The 25,721-nt window shown below is 35.0% G+C and overlaps 1 protein-coding gene across 2 annotated transcripts in view; it reads left to right on the top strand.

Annotated features, from left to right (window-relative positions):
* The first annotated feature begins 2,240 nt into the window (after window positions 1–2,240).
* YTHDC2 (YTH domain containing 2) overlaps window positions 2,241–25,721 on the top strand; it is a 78,707-nt gene continuing 55,226 nt past the window's right edge. Inside the window, exons 1-7 of one of the 2 annotated variants that reach the window (XM_017527171.1) lie at window positions 2,241–2,634; window positions 3,819–3,909; window positions 12,974–13,170; window positions 14,582–14,781; window positions 20,680–20,846; window positions 21,809–21,911; window positions 23,170–23,326. In XM_017527171.1, the coding sequence (XP_017382660.1) occupies window positions 2,445–2,634; window positions 3,819–3,909; window positions 12,974–13,170; window positions 14,582–14,781; window positions 20,680–20,846; window positions 21,809–21,911; window positions 23,170–23,326 (1,105 nt within the window). In that variant the 5' untranslated portion in view covers window positions 2,241–2,444. The remainder of the gene's footprint in view (window positions 2,635–3,818; window positions 3,910–12,973; window positions 13,171–14,581; window positions 14,782–20,679; window positions 20,847–21,808; window positions 21,912–23,169; window positions 23,327–25,721) is intronic. The other variant, XM_037737972.1, reaches the window with a different exon arrangement.

Raw genomic sequence — 25,721 nt, 5'->3', positions numbered from 1 at the left:
CCTCTGCTGCTCTATACCACACTGAGTCCCACCTGCCTAGGCACACCACAACCACCACTCTTTCCTGGGCTGCCTCTCTGAGCTTCCCTTGGGAAAAGTAGCAAAGACCATTCTGTTTTAGGATCTCCCACACCATTCAGGGTTTTATTTTGTTCTCCCCAAGGGAAGCAGGGCTCAGGATCCTTTTTGGCAACTCACTGGCATATTATGTTACTTCTTCCAGTTCTAGGGAAGTGAAATCAACTTAAGACAATATTCCCCCAAACAATAAACCCTAAATGATGTGGTTGAACAAGAGAGAAAGGGATGGAAGCTGGCAAAGTAGGGGTAATGAGGGGGCAAAGAGTGGAAGGAAATATCCCTAGCATCAACAATAAAATCATGTTGGTTATAATTTAAGACTATATTACTCTACCAGGCCAACTTTATAGATGAGAAGAGAGCAGTTTCCAGACCACTGTGCTGTGGCATGCCCATATGTCACAAGTTGTTTACAGGCATATCAAGATGTTGATGGCCCCAGTTCTTAGGCAACTGGGTAGAAACAGGAACTGGTGAAGCCAGTTTTCCCAGCCCTTCCACTTCTGGCCAAGATCAGCCTTATCATTGTCCCAATATGTTAGTCAGAATAAGCTAACTCTTCATATCAGTTACCTACTGCTGTGTAATACACCCAACCTAAAACTTAGTGGCTTAAAGCAATATTGCTTATGTGATCTGTGAGTCACCAGTTTGGATTATGTTTAGCTAGGTACTTCTGCTAATCTTGCTTTGGGCTGCTTACAGAGTTGTAGTCAACCAGCAGCTTTTCTGAGACTAGACTTTCCAATAAGGCCTTTTTCACGTCTTGCCCTTGGTGCTGGTGGATGATTGGGCCATAGTTGTCAGTGGGCTAGCCTAAGCTTCTTTGCTTTGGGGAAGAAGAATTCCCAGCAGCAGAACAGGGTAATCTGTAATGCACAAATACCTTTCAAGCTCCTGTTTATCTCATATTTGTTGATGTCCCAATGGCCAAAGCAAGTTACATAGCTAAGCACAGAGTCTTGTGGGAAGGAAGAATACAAAGATGCCAACACAGGAATGCATGATTCAACAAAGGCCATACCCTTAATGAATTAAACAATTTACCATATTGTAACACCTCCTCAAATCTCAGAAGTTTACCACACCAAGGATTATTTTTCACCCATGTCATATTCCAATAGGGGTTGGTGAGGAGACTCTATCACACTCGTTCAGGGAATAGGGGAACCTGCTGTCTACCTAGTGGCTCTATCATTGTCTAAGAACTTCCAGAAGACCAGGAAAGGCAGGAAGGAAGGATTCAAGGAAGGTGTTACAGACCGATCCTGGAAATGGTGTACATCAGTTCCAACTACATTCCAATGGCCATAACTCAGCCATGTGGTCCCCAGCTAACTGCAGGGGAGTTGGGAAATACCATAATGCCTAGGAAGAAAAGGAGAAACATTTTTTGATGAGCTTTAGTATTCTTTGCCACAGTTTATACTTCTTTTCACCAAATATTCCGCCCTCTTCTTACCACACACAGAATATACATATACCCTCCCGAGACACCTGGAGTTCCAGCTAGTCACTGCATCCAGATCTGTTGCTGACACACAGTGCTCTTTATTAGATTCAGATGTGTATTCTCATTGTCAGGTAACCCATGAACTATGTAAATATGTGCTACATACCTGCCTCCACTCAGCTACACTGAGTAACGTGATAGAGCAAGGGTGGCATACTTGCATTAAAATCTCCCATTCATAAAGCAGAAGAATGCAAGACACCTAACAGTCGCTCATTTTTTAGTATATGTATTTTTAATAATATTTTTCCAAAATATCGCACCGGAAATACATGTACTAAATTTTTTCGTTTATTTGAAATGCAAATTAATTAGGCATCTGTATTCTTATTTGCTAAATCTGGCAACCCTCCTCCCACTGGAATATAAACTCCATGAGGGCAGGAACCTTAGTTCTCTGATTCTGCAACGTATATCGAGGGCGTGGCATAGTGCCAGTTCCATAGTAAGAGCCCATATATGCTTTATGCAGGAATTAATGAAGGACTAAACCAGGTAGCGAGTGAGCGAACAAGGAAATGTGTAGCGGCCCCTGGTGAGTGGCGGGGTAAGAAGACAGCACCGCAGCTCCGCGAGGAGCCTCCTTTAGGCGCGCAGCGGAGGCCGCGCTGAGGTCACGGGCGCCGGCCCTGGTGACGTCATTACGCCCGCGCTCCCCGCCCCGCCAGGATATCAACGGCGCTGGCTTTTCTTGGGCTGTTGTGACTCGGGGCTCTCTGGTGACCTCAGCCCAACGCAGGCCACCTGCGGAACCGCCCGGTAGTGGCCTCGGAGTCCCCCGGTCCCTGTCATTGGCTGTCAGCCAGCAGGCCTGGCCGCTCCTGTGCCGGGAGACCATCTCTTCAGGGCAATGTCCAGACCGAGCAGCGTCTCCCCGCGACAGCCGGCCCCTGGCGGTGGCGGCGGCGGCGGCGGTCCCGCGCCTTGTGGCCCTGGGGGCGGCGGCCGGGCCAAGGGGCTGAAGGACATTCGCATTGATGAGGAGGTGAAGATCGCAGTCAATATCGCGCTGGAGCGCTTCCGATACGGGGACCAGAGAGGTGAGGTTCCCGACAGGGACCCTGCCAGCCGTCTGGACACCCCCTCACCCCAGCAACCCCCAAACCTGGACCCACCGAGTGAAGGGGCTGCTTCTGAAGAGGGAGGGAAGACCCGGGCCACCATCCCGGGCGGGCCTCAGTGGCGGCACCTGGGTCTGGAGCGCGGCTGTTGGCCCCGCGGTAGGATGTGGAGATCTGCGAGCTGCTCTGCGGATACGGGCACTTTGCTCCCTAGCGGGAAGTGTTTCTTCCTCCGCGTCTTTCAGCAGCCTTGGGTGGTTAAGCCACAGTGTTTCAGATACCGGTTAGTCCTTACCCTTAAAAAGACTTTTTAAGGAGGTGTCAGATTAATTGTGGCACGTTTAAGCTACGGATGTAGAAGAGCAGAAGGAAATCAAACAGATAAGTAAAAGCAGCGGCAATACTTTTGAATCCCGAAGCACCACGCCACCCACTTAAACTGGTTTGGCATAGGAAGCATCTTCCACACCTCATGAGGTTAGAAAGCTACTCGTCTTGGGTCACATAATGCGGAACCAGCAACCGACCTGTGGTGACTTGTACAGTATGTTGAGGGCTCATTCCGACCTGCTGGCTTAATTAGGGGACCTCTTACCCTGGAATCTTATAGTTCAAAATGGGGCAGTTCTGGGCAGTGAGATTATGAACTCACATTAAAAAAAAAGAGAAAGTGGCAGCAATACATAACAAATCCCTCTGAAATAGTGGAATATGAATTCTATACAGCTTTGAAAGCAAAAACAATAGAGTTTCATGTTGAGAGTTCTTATGTTTGAGCATATCTCATCATTGAAGAAAAGAAATATTTTGTTAACTAAACAAGTAGGGACCAAGATAAATATGTTCAATTATTATACCAATTCAAAATTCCAGCGTTAAGTAAAAGGAGTCGTTTTTGGTGAACATTAGAGGACTGTATCACATTTAGGTTTAATACATAGATATCTTTGTATTAATATCAGAATTCTGGTAGGCATTCAGTAGTTGTTGAATTAATAAAATATATTAGCTTACTTAAAGAATATGAAATATAAAGTAAGTTAACCTCACATAAAGTACAATAAATTTGATTATATATGTTTTTCATATTTTATATGTGTGTATTATTTGAAAGAAAGTTGCCGGTCTACAAATTGTACTATTTTGTTTTTTTTTCCATGTAGAAATGGAATTTCCTTCTTCTTTGACCAGTACTGAAAGAGCCTTTATTCATCGACTCAGTCAGTCTCTTGGTTTGGTCTCTAAAAGTAAAGGGTAAGTTGGTAGCTTTTCTTATTTTTGAAAAAAAGATTTGCCCAAAAAAGGGAGAAATGTTTCTGACTACGTTTAAGTATTTATTACTGTTTTAGCTTGACATTTTTCCTTATATCGTATGTAGATAAAATGATTCAGATCTGTACCAAATTCAGCTCTTCCCTCTTCCTCCTATCTACCCTTCCCCCCTTTTTTTGTTTTGTTATGTTTTTCCCTAGGAAAATGCTTTTTCCTCTACCCAGCTTAGGTTCTTTGGCTGGGACCTTGCAAATTATACTGATAAAAGGCATATTAACAAGAGAAAAACATAAGCTTATTAAGACATGCATCATGCATACATAGGGGAGAACTTGATAAGTAACTCAAACATGGGGCTTATGTGGTATCTTAATAAAGAACAATGAATTTATTTAAAAATGACAAGACAAAGGTAAAGGACTTTGAACTTGTAGGTGCAGTACATTTTGGGAAGGTATGTATGGGGAAACTAATGGAAGATATGTGTTGTTTTAGCAAGGTTGGTTTTTTAGGTTCCTCTGGTGCTGTCTCTGGGTTAAGAGTCTAGAGTGGTTTCTCTTATTAAGAATAGTCCTTCCCTTTCTGGTAAAGCGGGGGAGGGCAGAGTATTTCTTCTGTTCTTCTCAGTTGCCTTCAGCTCAAAATAATCCTTGTGCCAGAGTGACATATTTTTGGGTGGCATACTCTGAACTCCTTCAAAGGTAAATTTTAAGATGTAAGAAAAAAACACTTTAAAAGTTGAAGTTGATTGCTTGAGAAAAACATTTTCAGTTTTGGATAGAAACAAAATCTCTTAATTTGAAGAATGGATGTACAAAAGATAATAAGTACAATTATTTATAGAGCTTATTTCTTTTCCTGTTACTGCGCTGTAATAGTAAGCTTTAGAACATATGTTCATTGTTTTCTTTCCTACCAAGTCAAGAATCTGATGATTAGAAATGATTTTAAAAAGTGGTACAGGAGGAAATTGTTGGGAGAATCACAGAGCTATAGTGGGGAAAAGTCATTTGAGCCATCCAAATTGAAAAACTCTAAAATTATGTGGAGCTATTTCATTTTGTCAGTAAGGATGGTGGGATCAATAGAAAGGAAGCTTTCTCACTATTGGTGCTATTGACATTTTGGGGTGGATAATCCTTTATTGTTTTGTGTATTGTAGGGTGTTTAACAGCATCCCTAGCATTTACTGCTACATATCACTAATACTCCCAACCCCAGTTGTGACAACCCAGGATGCCTCTAGAGGTTGCCAGATGTCCTCTGGAGAGCAAAATTGCCCAGGTTGAGACTGCTAAGAAGAAAGATAAAATTTCAGTTTACCTGTTTTTAGGTTAGGAAGAGGGAAAACAAAACTTAATATTAAGTAAATATATTAATAAATAAATATTCAAAAGATCCTAAGATGAAAGTAGTTGATGTAGGAATGCCTTGCATATGACTGCCTACTACCGTGATAAATTACTGAAACAGGATTTAGTTTAGGTAAATGTGCTTTAGAATATTACTAAGGCCAGTGCTGGAACAGTGGTTGGATTCCTGAGTGTGCCCGTATTATAGTCCACCAGGTAGGTAAAATACTGCACTTGAAGATAAAAATATAGTTCAGAGCCACAATTTATCCAGAAACATCTGGGCCAAATATATTTGAGATTCAGATTTTTTATACTTAGAAATGTACCTGGGTATATTTGCAATATGTTATGTAATATACCTAATAAGATGTGGACATCACTTTTAGTCACATTTATATTTTTGTTGGAAAGTCTATGAATATTCTCACTGAGATTATTAATAACCTCATGTCAGTTTAATCACTTGAACACATTTGATGTCAAATGAGGTCACTGCAAACTTAAAAGCTTCCAGTTTTTAGCACTGTTTGGGTTTACTAGTTGCAGGTAAGAGGTTCTGGTTCTGCACTGGGAAACACCTGTTATAAATGTACAGCTCTGTAGCTACATCATTTCTATGGTTACAAGGGCCTTTTTTCTAAGCAGCTAACTTAGAAAAGCAGTCCATTAAAGTAGACTACTTGTCCGACTCTTCAGTAGCTTAGTCATCTAAGGGTTGATCCACAATGAATAAATATCTTGGGAAGGAGAAATCACGAAGAAAGTTATGGGGGCAAAAATTGGGAATGCGAAAACATTGAAGAACCAGAGAAAGAAGAAAAAGGAAAGAGATGCTAAGGGAAGCAAGGCAATCCTGCCTGTTTATCCAGTCCCTAATACCTATAACCTTAATGCTTTCAAACTTTCTTATGAAATACCCTGGCTCCTTGTCTCTCCTTTTCATCTTTGAGTAAACTTTGTACTATATTTTCTTAGTGGTCCTTGTGATTTTCAAATGCCTTTTCTTCTTTTCACAAAGTGAAATAAATTACTTTGAATCTACTTCTCAAATCCTTTCTTTTCATTTTTATGAGAATTTGTACCTGACTTACATTTCATGAAATTTTCTGTTCACCCTTTGCCTTGATCATGGCTCACTGCTCACTGCAGCCTCCACCTCCCGGGAAGGCCCGATCAATCCTCTCACCTCAGCCTCCTGAGTAGCTGGGACTACAAGCATGTACCACCACACCCAACTAATTTTTTTTTTGGTAGAGACAGCATCTCACTTTGTTGCCCAGGATAGTCTTGAACTCCTGGGCTCAAGCAGTCCTCTCTCCTTGGCCTTCCAAAGTGCTAAGATTACAGACATGAGCCGCTGGGCCCAGCCAGATTTTTTTTTTTTTTTTTTAATCTATCACTAACTTTATTGACTTAGCAGGTTAGTTTATGTGTGTGTGTGAGTGTGTGTGATATTATAGTTTCTTAGTACAAATTTGACAGGCCACGTGGTGTAAAGGGCAGAAAGTCTGGATTGTATTCCCAGTTTCTCATTGCCTCATTCTCTTATTTTGGCTTCTTATTTAAGTTAGATTCCAGCCATTTTGTGTGATAATTTTCTATTTTTTTCTGGTCAGTTTCTTCTTTTTGGTATTCTTTCTTTAAAAATTAAGCCATTTGTGATGGATTTTGCTTTTCATCTTCTTCTAAAGAGTTGAATTTTACCTGCTTTGATTATTTTTATTTTTATTTTTTAGAGACAGGGTCTTCCTTTGTTGCCCAGGCTGGAGTGCAGTGGCACAATCATAGATCACTATAGCCTCGAATGCCTAGGCTCAGGGTCTCCTCCCAAGTAGCTAGGACCACAGGCATGCGCCACCATGCCTGGCTAATTTGAAATTTTTTTTTTTTTTTTTGTAGAGATGGGGTCTTGCTGTGTTGCTCAGCCTGGTCTCAAACTCCTGGGCTCAAGTGATCCTCCTGCCTAGGCCTCCCAAAGTATTGGGATTATAGGCCTAAGCTATTGCACCCAGCCCTGTTTTGATTATTTTTTATAATTGCTCATCTTTTAGTGAAAACATTCTTCTTGGGGTAAAAACCCTATTGTGTGATTTTTAGTATATTCTCAAGTTTTCTTTGAAATTCTAGTCAGATTTCACATACCAAAAATTTCACATCATTATTTACCTTTTTTCCTCAACTTTAAAGGTTGTGTTTAAAGTCACACTGAGGTCAATGTGTTTTAGTCTTAAGAGTACACTTTTCTAATTCTTTGGCTTGTTTATAACTAAAACAAAAGCTCATTCCAGTTTTTCTCAGTCCAAGTTAGACAAAATGGATTTTGCAAAATGAACTTTGTTAAAAACCTGTAGAATGAGAAAATATGAAGTTTATGAAAGTAGATTTTCTAAGTACATGTTTCTTATTCTGTGACTGCTAAGGTCACTTACTGCCTAATAGGTACCAAAGTACTCTACTGACCATGACCAGAGGCTCCAACCTACAGGGATACTCCCCTTTTCAGATGTAGATTACTGCCTATCTTGCCTCCTGTCTTGGAAAGTTGCGAACTGCATGCTTCCTCTCTTCTCCCAGCCAAAATAGGAAAAATGGTTTTCAGGTAATGAACTCTCTTAGTGAATTTTTTGATATCCACTGAAAAGAAACCCTGCTGTGTCCAATAATAACAGTAGTTAACAGGAGTTAACTTGTTTTTTGGTGGCTAAAATTATCTTACAGTTCTGGAGGTCAGAAGTCCAACAACAGGTCCCATGGACTTAAGATATTGGCCGGGCTGCATTCCTTCAGGAGTTGGGAGCAAACATTTATTAAGCACTGTTGTGTACTTGTGTTAGGTGCGTTAAGTGGATTATCATTTAATCCTAACAACAGTTTTTTTAAAAAAATTCATTATATAAATTTAATGAATATTAGAAATTTACTTACACAAAAGCCTGTTCAGAGGTAATTTAAATCAGAGTCAATAAATATAATTTCTTTATTTTATTTTGTTTTATTTTTCTTTAAGTTCTGGGATATGTGTGCTGAATGTCCAGGTTTGTTACATAGGTATACATGTGCCCTGGTGGTTTGCTGCACTTATCAACCCGTCATCTAGGTTTTAAGTCCCACATGCATTAGGTATTAGTCCTAAAGTTCTCCCTTCCCTTTTCCCCCACCCCTCAACAGGCCCCGGTGTGTGATGCTTCCCTCTCCGTGTCCATGTGTTCTCATTGTTCAGTTCCCACTTATGAGTGAGAACATGCAGCGTTTGGTTTTCTGTTCCTGTGTTAGTTTGCAGAGGATGATAGTTTCCAGCTTTTTCCATGTCCCTGCAAAGGATATGAACTCATTCTTTTTATGGCTGCACAGTAAATATAATTTCATTTTTACTTCAGTTTTTCCTGGAGAGTTAAAGATAGGGACACCTATTTTTTTTTTTTATGAAACTAGTATAACTTTGCTACCTAAATCAGATAAGGAAAATATTAGAAATGAAAATTATGGGTGTATGATCATAGATATAATATGCTAAATAAAATATTATCAAATTAAATAAAAAATTAGATCAAGTTTATACTGGGTTTTCCCAAGAATTAAAGAATTATTGAAAATAAAAAAATCTATTATTATTTTTTTCTTTTTTTTAATGAGAAGGAGTCAGCAGTCTCATTGGGTGAGGGCCCTTGGATTGGGGCTGATGAAAGTGAATGACTTTCATGGCCTTAGTGTACTTCCTGTTCACAGAAGTGAGCAACAAGGACCAGTGGTTCCTTTTTATACATTAAATGCAGCAGGATGTATGTCAGAGCATGCCTACATTTGTATACTAGTATGGATATAGTTTATTTTTCAACTTTTATTTAAGTTCAGGGGTACATGTGCAGGTTTGTTACATAGGTAAACAAATGTCAAGGAGGTTTGTTGTACAGATTATTTCATCACCTGGTATTAATCCTAGTACCCATTAGTTATTTTTCTTGATCCTCTCCTTCCGTCATTTACCCTCTGATAGGCCCCAGTGCTTGTTGTTCCCCTTTATGTCCATGTGTTCTCATCATTTAGCTCCCACTTACAAAAAGAACATGTATTTGGATTTCTGTTCTTGTGTTAGTTTGCTAAGGACAGTGGCTTTCAGTTACATCAGTTTTTCTGCAAAGGACATGGTCTTGTTCTTTTGTATGACTGCATAGTATTCCATGGTGTATATGTACCACATTTTATTTATCCAGTCTACCACTGATCTTAACAGTATTATAAAGCAGAATCTATTTTAACACCTGGTATCTATATAACAGATGAGGCAATTAAAGCCTAGAGATGTTAAGTAATTTTCCTGAGATCACACAGCTAGCAAGTGTCAGAGCCAGGATTTGAACACAGTGAGGCTTAACCGATTATTTTTTGATGTTCACAGCAAGTTTATAGCAATGTAGTAGGTGCTTTGAGGATTTAGAACAGAAATATTGGATAGATCTCATCTTCAACTTAGCTTATAGTTCATTAAGACCAGAAAAATGAATTTACTATTGGCATGGTGACCATGCCGTGAAAGCTACTGTGCTCAGTTTAACAACAACATGAAGTGAACTGGTTGGTTTATTAGTTTTTAGATAATCATAAAAAAGTGCAGATTAGTATGATGAAAACTTTAATACATTTCCAATTCTGTATTATGATATTGGGGAGAAAGTGGTTTGGAGCTAGATCTTTGTGTCTGTCTGCCTAATGGGAGTATAAATTAAGGGAATATGAAATGAAGTACTTAGTAGGCATCAAATAAATGCCTGATTTTTTTGTTATTTAAGAGACATTAGCTCCTGGTGTCCGTGAGGTTTTTAAGTAGTCATTTTCAGATTTTGGCTCTTCAGCTGATCTTTTAAACTGTTCTGAGATTTGGAAAGTAGGGAATATTGAGGTATATGTTTATATTTGATTTGAATGTTTAATAACATGCTTTGTAAATTAACAAATTAATAACATTGTGTCCAATTTGATTACTGATAGAATCTTTTTTCTTTTTTTAATTTATTTTTATATTTATTTATTTATTTACCCAGCATCATTTTTCTTTCAAAGGAAGAAGCCATTGAAATGCAAAAATGCGTAGGTTACTTTTACTTTTTGAAAGTTAGAAGTTATGATGCTCTTATCTGTAATTTTATTACATTTACTTTTATATTTAAAAGTTGCATATGGGGTTTACATTTTATTTTTTAAAACTCTTGTGAATTTCACTTAGCATCTTTTCTACATGTGCAGCTAGTTTTTAGTTAATTTTGCTTTGCATAAAGGATTCCTGTGTTTTTCCTCAAAGCAGTTTCAGTTATCTTGGAATGAAAGCATAATGAGGCGATCCCACTGTGTTAATATACATAGTAAGACAAATTTCTACTGTATTAAATGTTTCTATCCTTGCAACAATGAGGTGAATATTTTACCAAAAATTCTATTAATCCTTTTATGATACATCAGTGTCACTGTGGTTCTGACTATGGTAGGAATAATCAGTAAAATTACAAGTAGAATCTTTTACTAAAACGTAAAACCATCAAGTTCATCTTTCCATTCTACCATATGTGTTCAAACTGAATTCTGTAGATTTTAAATGATAATGGCTAAGTAGTCCCACCTGCTTATTGTGAGTTTTTTAAAATACATAAATGCTATATTAGGTAACCTATATTAGGAAACTTTTAATCTGACTTATTATTTCAGTTGTGAGCTTGTTGAGGAAAGGATCTGTTTTATTCAGTTTTGTATTCCTGCCTTCTACCATAATGCCTGGCATAAAGTCAGTGTTTTGCTAATATATGATAAATAATTGAGTGAATGAATAAAATTTAAAGTGAAGTACAGCAAAACCTTTCTGAGATGATTTTTAAGAAAATTAAAGCATTTTTCAGTTCTTAAAAAATATGAGGTTTTAAAAATTAACCGTTATACTGTGTCAGAGAAGTAAAATGATTTACTGTTGATCATATAACTAGTTGAAAGTTTATTACTGACTGAATTTTAGCCTCCTACCATTTGTTCTGGTGCTCGTTTCAGCTTATTTCCTGCCTTTTGTAGTTAAAATTTTATGAAATGAACATCACAGAAGGGTAATAATGAATTATTGAGTCTATAATGACTGTCCTGAAGTTTCAGAAAGGTCCATGGGAAAAGAACCTACTTTAGAGAACATTTCCAGATTCAGTAATTTGAATTTATCATGGAAATAATTGAAACTTCTAGATTAGGTTACATTTTATTTCATCTTTATAGCATCATTTTAAGCACCACCAAGTACTTGTTAATGAGTGACATAACCACATAGAAAGCTTATACTTCATTGAAACATTGAATAAGGAGTTTCCAGAAACCTTGATAAATTGGAAGCCTAACTTAGAAAACTTATAAGAATTTCCCCTATTTCACAGGTGAAGAAACTGAGGCTTAGAGGAGTTAAATATTTTGCTTAAGGACATCAAACCAGCCAGGAATCCCCAGTTAATATCACTCTTATGGTAACAATACTGTTGACAAAATTTACATCTAATGAAAATTAGGAAAATAATAAAATTTGCATTGTAAATTATGTTTTTCATTGTATTTATGGCTCTGTTGATTATTTGCATAACATAATAGTGATGTTAACAAATGGCAAAACATTTTATGAAATATTTTTGGTAACTTTTACATTTAAGAAATAATATTGTTTCTGACTATAATAATAGTTTTTATTTATTTAGTGTCTACTCTGTAACAGATACTGCACTTGGCATGTATTATCTTAATATGTGAATAATCCTTTGAGGTACATATTATTATTGTGTTAGGCTCAGAGCCATTAAATAATTTTTCTGTATTGCCACAGCTAGTAAGTGGTAGGGGTGGGATTCAAACTCAGGTCTGTGTGCCTTTGGAGCCTGAGTTCTTAATCAGTATTACACTGCTACATTATAGGCATGTATTACGAAATCATTCAAAACACATTTGGGAACTTCCTGGTATATAACACTATACCTACTACTCTTAGAGCTACAAAAGTCATAAAAGACATGCTTAGTCCTGGACCAGTTAAGGAAACAATATACCTATAGTAAATAACTTGAACAGTTATAAATCATCATTACCTTATAATTGAAGAGTAGAAGCAGAAGCTTTGGAAAATATTGTATTAAAAATGCATCTGAAATTATTTATCAATAACGCTGATTTAAGCTTTTTTGGTCCAACCACTAAACTTGGCTCTCTTAACAGGTTTTCATGGGAGTGTCTCATTACCAACATACTGTGGAAACATTCACTGGGACATATTAGTCTGAACTATGGACCATAACTTTTTCATTATTATTTTTAGGTTCTGTTGTTCAGATTGTTTTTTTCCCCCCTCTGTATGCTTCCCAGCATGTATTATATTAACTGGTGATGTTTCATTTACCATGAAGTCTGCTAAAGACAAACTTTAGCACTTATGGGTAAGTAAGCCTTTTTAGTGGACTTCAAATTGGATTTGCAGCACTTGAAATTTTAATTAAAAATAGTCTTATGCCCACTTTAGCCCAATTCTTTCTTTACTGAATTTTCTTTGGACTTCCAGCATCTTATCCCAAAGCATTTTAATTTTTTTCAATGTTTTGCTTGAGACATATTTTCTAAGTAGGCATACATCATATGTGAACAAATTGACTATATATAGTAAATAAATGATTTTTATTAATATTCAGAAAGGGAGCAAATAGATACCTAACTGTGAAGAAGAAAGATGGATCAGAAACAGCTCATGCAATGATGACCTGTAATTTGACTCATAATACAAAACATGCTGTTAGGAGCCTAATTCAAAGATTTCCTGTCACCAATAAAGAGCGTACAGAACTTCTGCCTAAAACAGAAAGAGGAAATGTGTTTGCAGTTGAAGCTGGTATGTATTTTCTGGGGAGCTTCCTCATTTACCCTATTATTTGATGACTGTTCTTTTTCCATTTTAGATTTATTTTTGAAAATTAAGATGAAATAAGATTTCTCGACTGGAATAGTTTGTTAGAAATGATTGAGAGTTGTAAATATTTGAAACAAAGTGCAGTTTTAAAGCATGTCATTAAGTTGAACCAAGTGTTTTTTAAGTATTATAATAATATCAATAGCTACCGTTTATTGAGCATTAACTGTGTGCGAGGTGCGAGGTGGTATGCTAAACCCTATGTATGGGGCCTCATAGCAACCCTTGCAAGGTAAGAATTTCCCCTATTTCACAGGTGAAGAAACTGAGGCTTAGAGGACTTAAATATTTTGTTCAAGGTCACCAAACCAGCCAGTAAACTGCAGAGCGGGTGTTTGACTCCAGGAACTAGACTTTCCTATGTTATGATGCTGTGACACACTAATAAGTGAGATTTTGAAATGGGGCTTTAGCTCTGGTAAGAAACAGGACAGAGTCTTCAGTACATTAAGTTGTTCAAAGGTAGATAAATAATGTATTGGGTTATAAAATAAACTTGTAATTTTACTGTTTGGAAAGATCACTTCCCTAGTAAGAAAACTATTTATTTTATTGCCTGTGGTGATAAACTGTACATAGTTATTATTGTCTATTGGAATAGATCAGCAGAATATAGAAAATATGTGTTCCTAGATATCAAAAACTTGCACTTTACATATAGGCACACAAACATGTTTTGAACTATATGGATATAAAACATTTCCTACCTCTTCTTTATTCCTACCTGTTTAGTTAAATGTGGATGTTGGCTAAAATACTCAATTAGGAAATTTGTTAACATTAGGACCTTATATTTAACACATATTATTCTATTTGATCACTTAATCTTAGATATATAACATTAAATCTATATGGGGTATTTTATTTTTTGTAGTATGTTTTTATAATGTACGTGACAGATCTTATAAGTGGAATGCACATTACTTCCTACTATAAAAATTTTCTGTGAAATTCTTGACAGAAATTTATAACAAGCCTAAAAATCATTTAGATTATCAAAATTGTTTCATTTTTAATGGTTATTTAATAATTCGTTTTTATCAATTTTTAAACATTGTGTACCAGAAATATATCTAAGAGGTTGGCTTTCTAACTGATATTGAAATTTATAACATGTTCTATGAGAATAGTATGTGTAAGAGTACAACAATTGAGGTACTTTTTGACAACTTTATGTAGACTGAGAAGAAAACATTTGAAAGGAATTAAATTAGAAATTATCTTTTTTGTTATGTTGTTCTAGGCTTGGCAAAAAAAAATTACTTATTTTTATTTTAACAGTTCTTTTTCAGTGTTGATCATACATTTTTTGTTCTTTTATTCATTTTCAAAGAAAACCGGGAAATGAGCAAGACAAGTGGGCGACTCAACAATGGCATACCTCAGATTCCAGTGAAAAGAGGAGAATCCGAATTTGATTCTTTTAGGCAGTCTTTACCAGTGTTTGAGAAACAGGAAGAAATTGTTAAAATAATTAAGGAAAATAAAGTAGTTTTGATTGTAGGCGAAACTGGGTCTGGAAAGACTACACAGGTTTGTTTCTTTTTTGTTGTTTTTAGAAAAAATATATATATTTTGCCCCATATTATAATCTTATATCAAATTTACACTGCATATGTTTAAAAAAACAGAAAAAGAAACTTGTGGTTATTATAGTCATGGTTATTTCAGAAATAAATTACTGCTGGAATATATTTAGAGAATTTGTAGAAAGAAAATGTTTTACATAATTTACTTATTTTGAAACTAGTGCATTTGGCCTTTATTTAAATAGTGGTGAGAAAGTGATTTGGTATCATCGAAGGAAGGTGGGCTTTGACTTTGAGTTTAGATTCCAATTTCCTCACATATTGAAGGTTTAGGCTCTTTTTGTAAACTCTGTCAGCCAGAGTCCTCATTTATAAACTGGGACTAATAATTGCTACCTTTCATAGTGAGGGGTAGAGATTGTCTCTGTTAAGTGCCTAGCATAGTGTTTTGCATATGGGAACCAAAGTAAAAGCAGTAATAACAAATATTAATATAAAGTTGACTGTAGAATGGACTTAATATGATAGGTTTGACCTGGAATTTTAGAATCAAAGTACCTCCTTATGAAGTTTTACTCATAGGATGACAGATTGGAAGTAGTAAATATGACATCATATGACCCTTTCTTGTGCTCATTCTTGCAGCATTTCAGCTTAAAATTACAAAAATTGCTTTGATAGAGGTTCAGATAAAATAACAAATATATTTGTAGGTTTTCTTCTTTTAGGGACACAGTTTTGCTTTTGACAGTTGCTTAAGATTTTTTATGATTATTTTGGTTGGTTTAATAGACTTAGTAAATAAGGCAAGGTGGTGGAATAAGTTGACTATAAACTTTACCAGTTTTTTAGTTGAAGGACGTAAACATTTTTACAGAATTATATCTCTTTATCCTTAAAACTTGATGCTGTAAAACTGAAATATTAAAAACATGATGAACTTTTTTTCTGAAGACAATATGTAAGATTTTTCTTCAGCATAAGTTCTTTTTTTCGAGACCGAATCTGACTCAGTCACCCAGGCTGGAGTGCAGTGGCGCAATCTCAGCTTACTGCAACTTCACCTCTTAGGTCCAAATGATTCTACTGCCTCAGCCTCCTGAATAGCTGGGATGACAGGTACCCGCCTCCATGCCCAGCCCAGCATGAATTCTTTTTATGATTAAGTGAAATTCCATGGAGTTACTCCAGAGAATTTGTTTACATGTCTTAGATTGTTAAAATTTTTTTAGGATGACTAATTTTGCCATTAAGTGTTAACTGTAGCAGTTCTAATTATATCGAATAGAGATTATGGAAGTTTTGATAAAATGTGATCAATGTGTCTTTATCTAAATTATTTGAATGTCATTGCTAATGATATTTGTATACTGGAATTATGGGTGCCTGTTTCCACAGTTATGTGTATCATTTTACTAGGTGTGAAAGGGTACTTGAGAATTTAATTCATAGTTAAGTATTATACTCTTTGCTTTTTAAGAAGACACTATTAATTTAATGAATTCAAATGAGAAATAATTTTATTCTATTTAAGGAGTTAAAATAGTAATGTTTTTATTCTTTAAAATATAAAATAAAAACATTTAAAGTAGTATTTTATTTTGACTTTAATGGTATTAGGAAACTAAGTGCTTTTTGAATTTTTTTTTCCTTATGTGTTCATTGTGTGAAACTTGAACATTGTGGAAAATACTTTTATAGAAAGTGGAAGATTTTTTTTTTTCTTTTGAGACAGGGTCTCACTCTGTAGCCCAGGCTAGAGTGCAGTGGTATGCACCCTCCACCTCCTGAGCTCCAGCAATTCTCCTCCCTCAGTATCCCAAGTAGCTGGGGCTATAGGTGCATGCCACCACACCCAACTAATTTTTAAATTTTTTGTAGAGATGAGGTTTTGTCATGTTGCCCAGGCTGGCCTCGAACTCCTGGGCTCAAGTGATCCACCTGCTTTGGCCTCCCAAAGTGCTGGGATTATTGACATGAGCCACCATGCCTAGCCAGAAAGTGAAATATTTTAAATTCTCCTGCCACCATTTATTGCTGCATTACTGTCAGAATCTCCAAATATATGCTTGTGGGTTGTGGCTTTTTTTTTTTTTTTTTTNTTTTTTTTTTTTTTTTTCCGGTGGTGGTGGTGGTGGGTGGGTGGGGGTTGTATGTTTTGTTTTTGTTCTCTTTATAGCATTGTTATATATTGGTTTTTCAGCATAGACTAAGCACACATAATTTTGCATCTTGATTTTTTTCACTTAACAAATTTGAATATTTTTCCAAGTCAGTACCTATAGATATGCCTCATTGTCTAAACAACTGCAACTGCATAGTATTCCTGAACATTTTTGTAATGATAAACAGTGGTGAAAAATGACACTGTGTACTGAGTTATGTAAGAGTTGTCTCATTTCAGCTGCTCAGTAACTCCAAGACATGGTGGTTTTATCTTTTTACAGATGAGGAATAGGAATAAAAATTAAAACTTACGGATGTTAATCTACTCTAGTTAATATAGCTAAGAAGTGATAGAGTAGGAATCTTTTTCTTATATTGTACTTACTTGTATCCTAATATTTATTTGCTTATTTGTAGGAATGTTTCAATAGGATAAATTCCCTAGAAGTGGAAATGCCAGATCAAGGATATAGCACTTAAAATTTTAATAGCTAGATTAACTGGTTATTGTAATTCTAAAAAAGAGTTAATGTATTACTGTATTAAAAGTGTTGAAAGTTCTTGTTTCTCTAAAGCTTGGGAAGAATGGATATAATTTCTTTAAACCTTTATCAAGCTGATAAGCAAAAAATAATATTTTAACTTGAATTTTGTTGATTCTTGGTATCTTTTATTTGCCTCTTGTCTATCTTCTATGAATTCCTTGTTTATATATTTGGCTTACTAATTTTGGATGTATTTTTTAGAGTGCTTTATGTATTCTAGATACATGCCTGTTGACTATTAAAGCATGTTAAAAATAATTTCTCCCAATTTTTTGTTTAAACCTTTGTTTATGGTATCTTGTTTAGTAGTTTTACATTTTCAGTCAAAGCTGTCAGTATTTTTCTAGGGCTTTGGGGCATGTTGAGAGAGGCATTTCCTACCCTAAGATTAATAGACATTTTTCTGTAAATATTTATTTATTTATTTATTTTTAGATGGGGTATCACTGTTTCCCAGACTGGAGTGCAGTGGCTGTTCAGAGTTTATTATAGCTCACTGTAGCCTTGAACTCGTAGCCTCAAGGGATCCTCCTGCTTCTGCCTTTTAAGTAGCTGGAACTATAGGTACATACCACCACACCTGGCTCTCCCTATAAATATTTTATTCTAATACTTTTACATTGTTTTAAAAATTCATCTGAAATTTATTTTATTATATTATGTCAGGTAGGAATTTTACTTTTTTTCATTTTATTTCCAGTTCAAATTTAACTCATTTAACAATCTGTCTTTCCCCCCTAACCTTCCTGACCCAATTTAAGATGTTATTTTTGACCAAATACTAACTTTCTATAGTACCAGGATCTATTTCTAAAAATTTTCTTATGTGTCTTTAATCTCATTATCTATTCCTGCACCAGGATTCTGCTTTTTGTTTACAGTGTGAGCATAATAATCTTTATTATTGTTTACCTTTTTTAGTAGTTGCCCAAGAGTTTGCAATATACATTCACAAATAAACCAGGTTCACTTTCAAATAACACTATGCTACTTTACAAGTAGTGTGAGTACATGAATAACAAAATAGGCTGGGCATGGTGGCTCATGCTTGTAATCCTAGCACTTTGGGAGGCTGAGGCAGGTGTATCATTTGAGGGCAGCAGTTCTAGACCAGCCTGGCCAACATGGTGAAACCTCATCTCTACTAAAAATACAACAATTAGCTGGATGGCAGTGGCGTGCGCCTGTAATCTCAGCTACTTGGAATGCTGAGGCAAGATAATTGCTTGAGCCTAGGAGGTGGAGGTTGTAGTGAGCCAAGATTGCACCACTGCACTCCAGTCTGGGTGACAGAGTGAGAGAGACCCTGTCTCAAACAAAACAAAAAACAAAACAAAACAAAACAAAACAAACACCCTAAAATGATCCTTATTCCTCCCTCCTGTCCCTTGTATCATTGCTGTCATTCGTTTCACTTATATGTAACCATATATAAACATACATGTACAGACACATAAAATATATACATACATAATCAACTACATTGTTGCTATTATTATTTTGAACCAATTGTTATATGTAGATCAATTAAGAATATGAAAAATAAAACTTAAAAAAGTTTTTTTTAACCTCCATTTATTCCTTCTTCAGAGTTCTTTCTTTCAATATGAAGATTCAAGTTTCTGGTCCATGTTATTTTTCTTTCCCTGTAAAGAACTTAAAAACAAATTTCATGCAAGGCTGTGGTCTATTGAAAACAAATTCTCTCAATTTGCATTCATCTGAGAAAGTCTTCATTTCTCCTTCATTTTTAAAGATAATTTTGCAAAGTACACAATTCTAGGATGGTGGGTTTTTTTCTTCTTCTCTCAGTTCTTTCTCTCCACTCTTTTCTTCCATTGTTTCTGAGGCAAACTTGGATGTAATTCTTAACTTTGCTTCTTTGTAGGTAAGGATTTTTCCCCCGCTATCTTCTTTTATTATTTTTTGGAAGATCTCTTTGATTTTCTGTAGTATTTCTTGGTAGTATTTAACACATTTATGCTTCTGGATGAGCCAGTCAAGTTTTTAAAAAGTCCTAGGGGCTAACATGTGTATGAAAAGATGTTTTCTTTTACTCACAGTTAAAGAAATGAAAATAAAAACCATTATATTTTTCAACTATAGATTGGCAGAAATTAAAAAATTGATGATGCCAAGTATTTGTATGGGTGTTGGAAGGCAGCTCTTCTTCTTTGTTGCTTTGTTTGTAGGAGTATAAATTGTTTTGGGGATTTGTACACAGCACAAATTTTAATTTTTTAATTTAAATTAAAAATTGAGGCACTTTTTGACTCAGTATTTTCACTACTAGTGATTTTACTGCTAGTATATATATCTTTCCAAAACTATGTGGAGACAGGTGTTTATTGCAGTGTTGTTTCTAATACCAAACAACATCAATAATAAACCTAAAAAACTGGAAATTACTTAAATGTTTAATTGTTTGTTAAATTATTGCATATCCAGAGGATGGAATATGCACCTGTTACTAGGTAGATCTGGTATGTTATATGAAAACTGCAAATTACAGACATTAAGTACAATCATCACTTTGTGTGGATAAGAAAAGTTCTTATACAGTATACACAAATATTCTGGGTTGTAAAGATTTTTTTTCTTGAAAGATTTCATAAGTAATAGTAGTTACTTTTATGGAGAAGATATAAGGGCAATGGTGGTAGGGGGCAGTTAAGATTTTGATTTTAAATCTTTCCAACTTGTGTGAATTTTATTTATAAAAAAATACAATCCTGGATTATAGGCTATTTTTTTAAATGCTTTTCATTATTCAAAAAATCCGAATGGAATTTTGATTTTTATTTCATTGACTTTATGGAATAATTTGGGGAGAAATTAACATTTTTACAGCATTGACTATCCCCATCCATGAAGATGGCATATTTCTTTATATATTCAAGCCTTTTATGTTTTTTTCAGTAGCATATTATAATCTTCATGTAAACCTTAACTATTCCTGGATAAATTTGATTTTCGATATTTTAGCTTTAGTTTTTATTGTGAGCAAGATCTTTTTAAATGACGTTATTTAGCTGATTATTACTAGTTACACGAATGTTGTTGATTTTATGATTATATTTGGAGTTGTTACAGAACTTTTTTAGTTCTAATGGTTTTTCTGTTGATTCACTTAGATTTTTTTGTAGTATATGATCATGTCATCTTATAGTATTTTAAAACTTTTGTTTCAGATTCCTCAGTTCCTTTTAGACGATTGCTTTAAAAATGGTATCCCCTGCCGTATATTTTGTACTCAACCAAGACGATTGGCGGCTATTGCTGTGGCTGAAAGAGTTGCCGCAGAGAGAAGGGAAAGGATTGGTCAAACAATTGGTTATCAGATCCGATTAGAAAGCAGGTAAAAACAGCCCTCATGCATCTTGTCTTTTATTATGCTTAAAAAAGACTATGTATATTTCACTAAAAATCGAGGGTGTGTTAGTTGAAAAGTTAAATGATCATTTTGCTCCAAGTAAGTCTACATTGGGTTGTTGAAGTGTCATGTCTAAATCTAGAGAAGTTTTGAATGAATAGTTTGAAAAATACTTTGAACCATAGAAAAAAAATTCTATTTCATAGTTTCATGATCATAGTTATTTTACCTCTTTGAGCCTCAGTGTCCTCAACTATAAAATGAGTTTAAGAAAAGCATCTAGAGCACAGGTTTGAGGTGAAGTTTATAGTGAACAGTCAATAACTGTTAGTGAGTGAATTTATTATTGATAGTAGTACAAATTGAGCATCTCACATCCAAAAATCTGAAATCCAAGATGCTCAAAAATCTAAAACTTTTTGAGTGCCACCATGACACTCAAAGGGAATGCTCTTTGGAGCATTTTGGATTTTTGATTTTCAGAATTGAGATGCTCAATTAGAGGTATTCTAAAATCTAGAAAAATACGAAATCTAAAACTCTTTCTGTCTCAAGTATTTTGGACAAGGGATACTCATCCTGTAGTATTAGCAATGCCTTCTTGACAAATAGTACTATTTCTTTGTTCTCAGTAGTGATTAAAAAATCTGGTTCCATTTGTAACATACTTTATCACCATACAGAAAGTACTTAAGGTTTTGTTTTGTTTTTAGAGCGTAGGTTCTTTAACAAAATACATCACTTAATATAAAAGGCTATTTATTGTCAGGCAGTCTCACATAACTGCAAAACCACATAGCTTTACCAATAAACTGTACGTACCAGTACACTATTATATAAGTAATGTTTATTAAAATGTGTATGAGGCCAGCATTTAATGTGATTTATGTTTTAGTAACATAAAAGACTTGCAATTGTGCACTTTGTTTTTTGTTTTTTTTTTAAAGGGTTTCACCAAAGACACTTCTGACATTTTGTACTAATGGGGTATTGCTTCGTACATTGATGGCAGGAGATAGTACGTTGTCAACTGTGACACATGTTATTGTGGTAAGAATATTGCTGAATTTGTCATATGTAACTCACATATTTAAATTCACAATTTAAAGTGCTTAAAATTTAAATACATAGGCTGTTTCAGGATAGCCTCAAAAAATTTAAATACATAATTACATTTTTGGAATAGTGTAGAAAAGAGAACCAACTTATTCTTTTAACAGACTATAATGATCAAGTTATTTTTTTGTCTATAATTATTAGAAATATTTTGTATAAATAATAAAACCATCAGGCTTTATTGGGGGAAAATTAAATAAGTAGGTAGTTTTAAAAAAATGTGCTTTTCGTATATAAAAATGATGCATGTACTTAGAGTTTTCCAAAAAAGGTGAATTTTCTTTTATCTCCATACTTGTTCATTTGATCCCTTCATTAATATTATATATTTCCCAGTGATAGAGGTATACTTCATATTCATTTAACTCCATGGTTAAGCTGCCAAATTAACTAACTTCTGATGAACTAAGTTGATGAGTTTACCCCTTTATTAAGGAATTCTAAACTTCTATCTAGTTTGTGTCAGAAAAAATTAAAGTTTTATAAGCTTGGAATAGCAGCTTTTAGAAACTTACCCAAACCAAAGGATGTACCTGATAAGCCCTGATGCTAATGGAAACATATTTAAATAAGTTTTATATGTATTAAAAGCACATTAAATTGGACTTATAATTTTTTGTAGTTTTATATTCTATGAGAAAGAAGGACGGTATAGATAGCCCTCTGTATCTGTAGGTTCCAAGTCTATGGATTCAAACAACTGCAGGTTGAAAACATTCAAAAAAATACTGTGTGTATACTGAACATGTTCAGACTTTTCTTGTCATTATTCCCTAAAGAATATAGTGTAACTATTTACCTAGCATTACATTGTATTAGGTATTATAAGTAGTCTAGAGATTATTTAAAGTATATGGAAGGATTTGCATAGACTTTGTGCAAATACCATGCCATTTTTTTTTTTTTTTTAAATCAGGGACTTGAGCATCCATGAATTTTGGCACGGGGGAAGGTCCTGGAACCATTCACTCACAGATACCAAGGGACAACTTTGTTATTTACATATTATTCATATTATTGTTAATGTCTAATCATTTCTGAAATGCCTGTAATACAAAATTTTCAGGAATATTGATTGGGCTTGTCCACATTTAATTTGAAGTAGTGTAAAACCCAGCAGTGCCATTGTTTTAAAGACTTAGTCATCCATAATGTTTTAACTGTTCCATGGTTTTATTTCTGTTTACTACAGGATGAAGTCCATGAAAGGGATCGATTTAGTGATTTTTTACTTACAAAGTTAAGAGATTTGTTGCAAAAGCACCCAACTTTGAAACTAATTCTTTCTAGTGCTGCCTTGGATGTAAATCTTTTTATAAGATATTTTGGAAGTTGTCCAGTGATATATAGTAAGTTAAATTGTCAGATTTCTTCTATAATTTTTATGAAAGAACACTTTTGGACATTATTTATTCTAACAAATTGGGGAATGTTCTGAAGTAGAGGCCATCTATTATTGTTTCCCCTGAGATAGACTTAATAGTAACTTCTTTCTATTTTCAACTTCTTTTCTGTCAACAACTCTTTGGTATTGTGTAGTGAGCCTAATTCTCTTACCTTAAAAGGAATGTGCTTTATTTTCACTTTGTATTCTCCCTTAAATTGTCCTATAGCTATTTCCCTTTATTGGTAGATATCTTTAAAGAGTAGTATATACTCCCATGTTTTACTTCACATTCACTTCTGAAAATGCTAAAACAACTTTTGCCCTTGTCCTTTATTAAAAACTGATTTTGGACTGGGCACAGTGGCTCACGCCTGTAATCCCAGCACTTTGGGAGGCCGAGGCGAGTGGATCCCCTGAGGTCAGGAGTTCAAGACCAGCCTGGCTAATGTGGTGAAACCCTGTCTCTATTAAAAATACAAAAATTAGCTGGGCATGGTGGCAGGCACCTGTAATCCTGGCTACTCAGGAGGCTGAGGCAGGAGCTTGAACCTGGGAGGCAGAGGTTGCAGTGAGCTGAGTTCACGCCACTGCACTACAGCCAAGGTGACAAGAGTGAAACTCTGCCTCAAAAAAAAAAAACACAAGAAAACAAACTGATTTTGCCACTGGTCTTTAAAAAAATGATAAATTCCTCTTTAAAAAATTCGTTAAGTTTTGTTTACTTCAATGAAATAATATAAAAATATATAGAGAAAAAGTTAACAATTGCCCCATCTTTGTTCCATGTCCTACTCTTCTGATTTATAGATGTGAACAGTGTTGTATATATTTGTGCTTACCTTGTCTATGCTTATACAAATGTATGCAAATATGTACATATTTATAACATTTCCAAAAATTGGTTTTATAAAAATGAGCACATGGCTAATACATTATTTGCCATTTGCTTTATCATGAACAGTTTTCCAGTTTAGTAACTCTGGATCTAGTTCTTTATTTTAAGCAGCTGCTTAATAAAGTATTTCATAATATGGATGTACTGTGATTTATTTAACCATTTCTTTATTTTTCGGCTTTCAAGTTGGTTCTAGATCCCCCCAACCCCTGCCAACAATGTTATAATGAGCATCCTTTTATGCATATCCTGATGTACTGAATTCCTAGGGATAGATTCCTGAAAGTAAATTTGCTAAGTAAGAGTATATCTATTTTTAATTTTAACAGCTTTTGCCATTTTACTTTTTAGTAGGCTAAAATGATTTACATTTCTGGTGTATGGGGCCAGACATCCAAGGATTGTATTTGACACTTTTTAATTTTTTTTCCATAGCCAATATAATACTGAGTTATATGGATTTTACCTCCTGACTAGCGCTAGAATTTGTCTGCTTCTTTTCAGTTTTCGCTGTTACTAATCTCATTCAGGTTAACCTGAACTATTGTAGTAGTTTCTACTTGATTTGGTGTAGCCATTCTTCTGTCTTTTAAATCTATTCTCCACATTGCAGCCAGAGTAGTCTTTTCTGAAGCAGAATTCTGATGATGTTGAGCACTTTCCTGAGCTTCAATCTTTGAATTTTTGCCAGTGTTTTTTAAGATTAACCTAATTTTCAACCTAATATTCAAATTTTAGGCAAAAATATTACTGGTTGGCTTTCTTTATTTGTGAAATGCTCAGATTCTGTAATTTGTTTGATAACATTGCTTCCTGATTCTTATTCTGTATTATATTCTGTACTTTTTCAGTCTCCCCTGCGGGCTTCTCTCCTTTTACATGGTACTTAAATAGTGGTGGTCTCTAGAATTGCTCCCTTGATCCATTTTTTCTATTCACCCTGTCTTCCTTCCTTCCTTTCCCACCATGCCTACTCTTGTTTCCTGCCCTGTGCTATATTCTACTAGGTATTAGAGATTCATAGTTTCCCTGGAAGCTCTCATTCATTCCCTGGGCTTCTGTTTTTTCTTTTATACTGATGACTTCTGAACCTGTATTTCACTTTTTCCCCAGAGCTTTGGATTTGGATATTTGTAATGTGCCCCAAACTGAATGCTTCATCTCTTCTGCAAAACCTGTTTCTCTTCTTATGTTACCTGTCTTAGTTAATCATACTACTATTGGCTTAATCACCTGAATCACAAACCTGTAAGTTCTTAATAATAATAATAATAATGATAATAATCTTAATCATCATCATCATCATCATAATCTTAGGTGATTAGGGACCTCAGATCTGTACATATGCTAATTAAAAGCTCAATTCTCATTTTACATGCCTAAAACTGTTTCCCACCAGCAAACCTGTTCTTTTCAACTTTCTTTGATACCTCAGAGAATGACATTATCATCCATTCAGATT

The sequence above is a fragment of the Cebus imitator genome, unplaced genomic scaffold (genome assembly GCF_001604975.1).
Source record: "Cebus imitator isolate Cc_AM_T3 unplaced genomic scaffold, Cebus_imitator-1.0 Scaffold46, whole genome shotgun sequence".
Classification (NCBI taxonomy): domain Eukaryota; kingdom Metazoa; phylum Chordata; class Mammalia; order Primates; family Cebidae; genus Cebus; species Cebus imitator.
The sequence above is the reverse complement of the archived record's forward strand: the minus strand, read 5'-3'. Positions and strand labels throughout refer to the sequence as shown.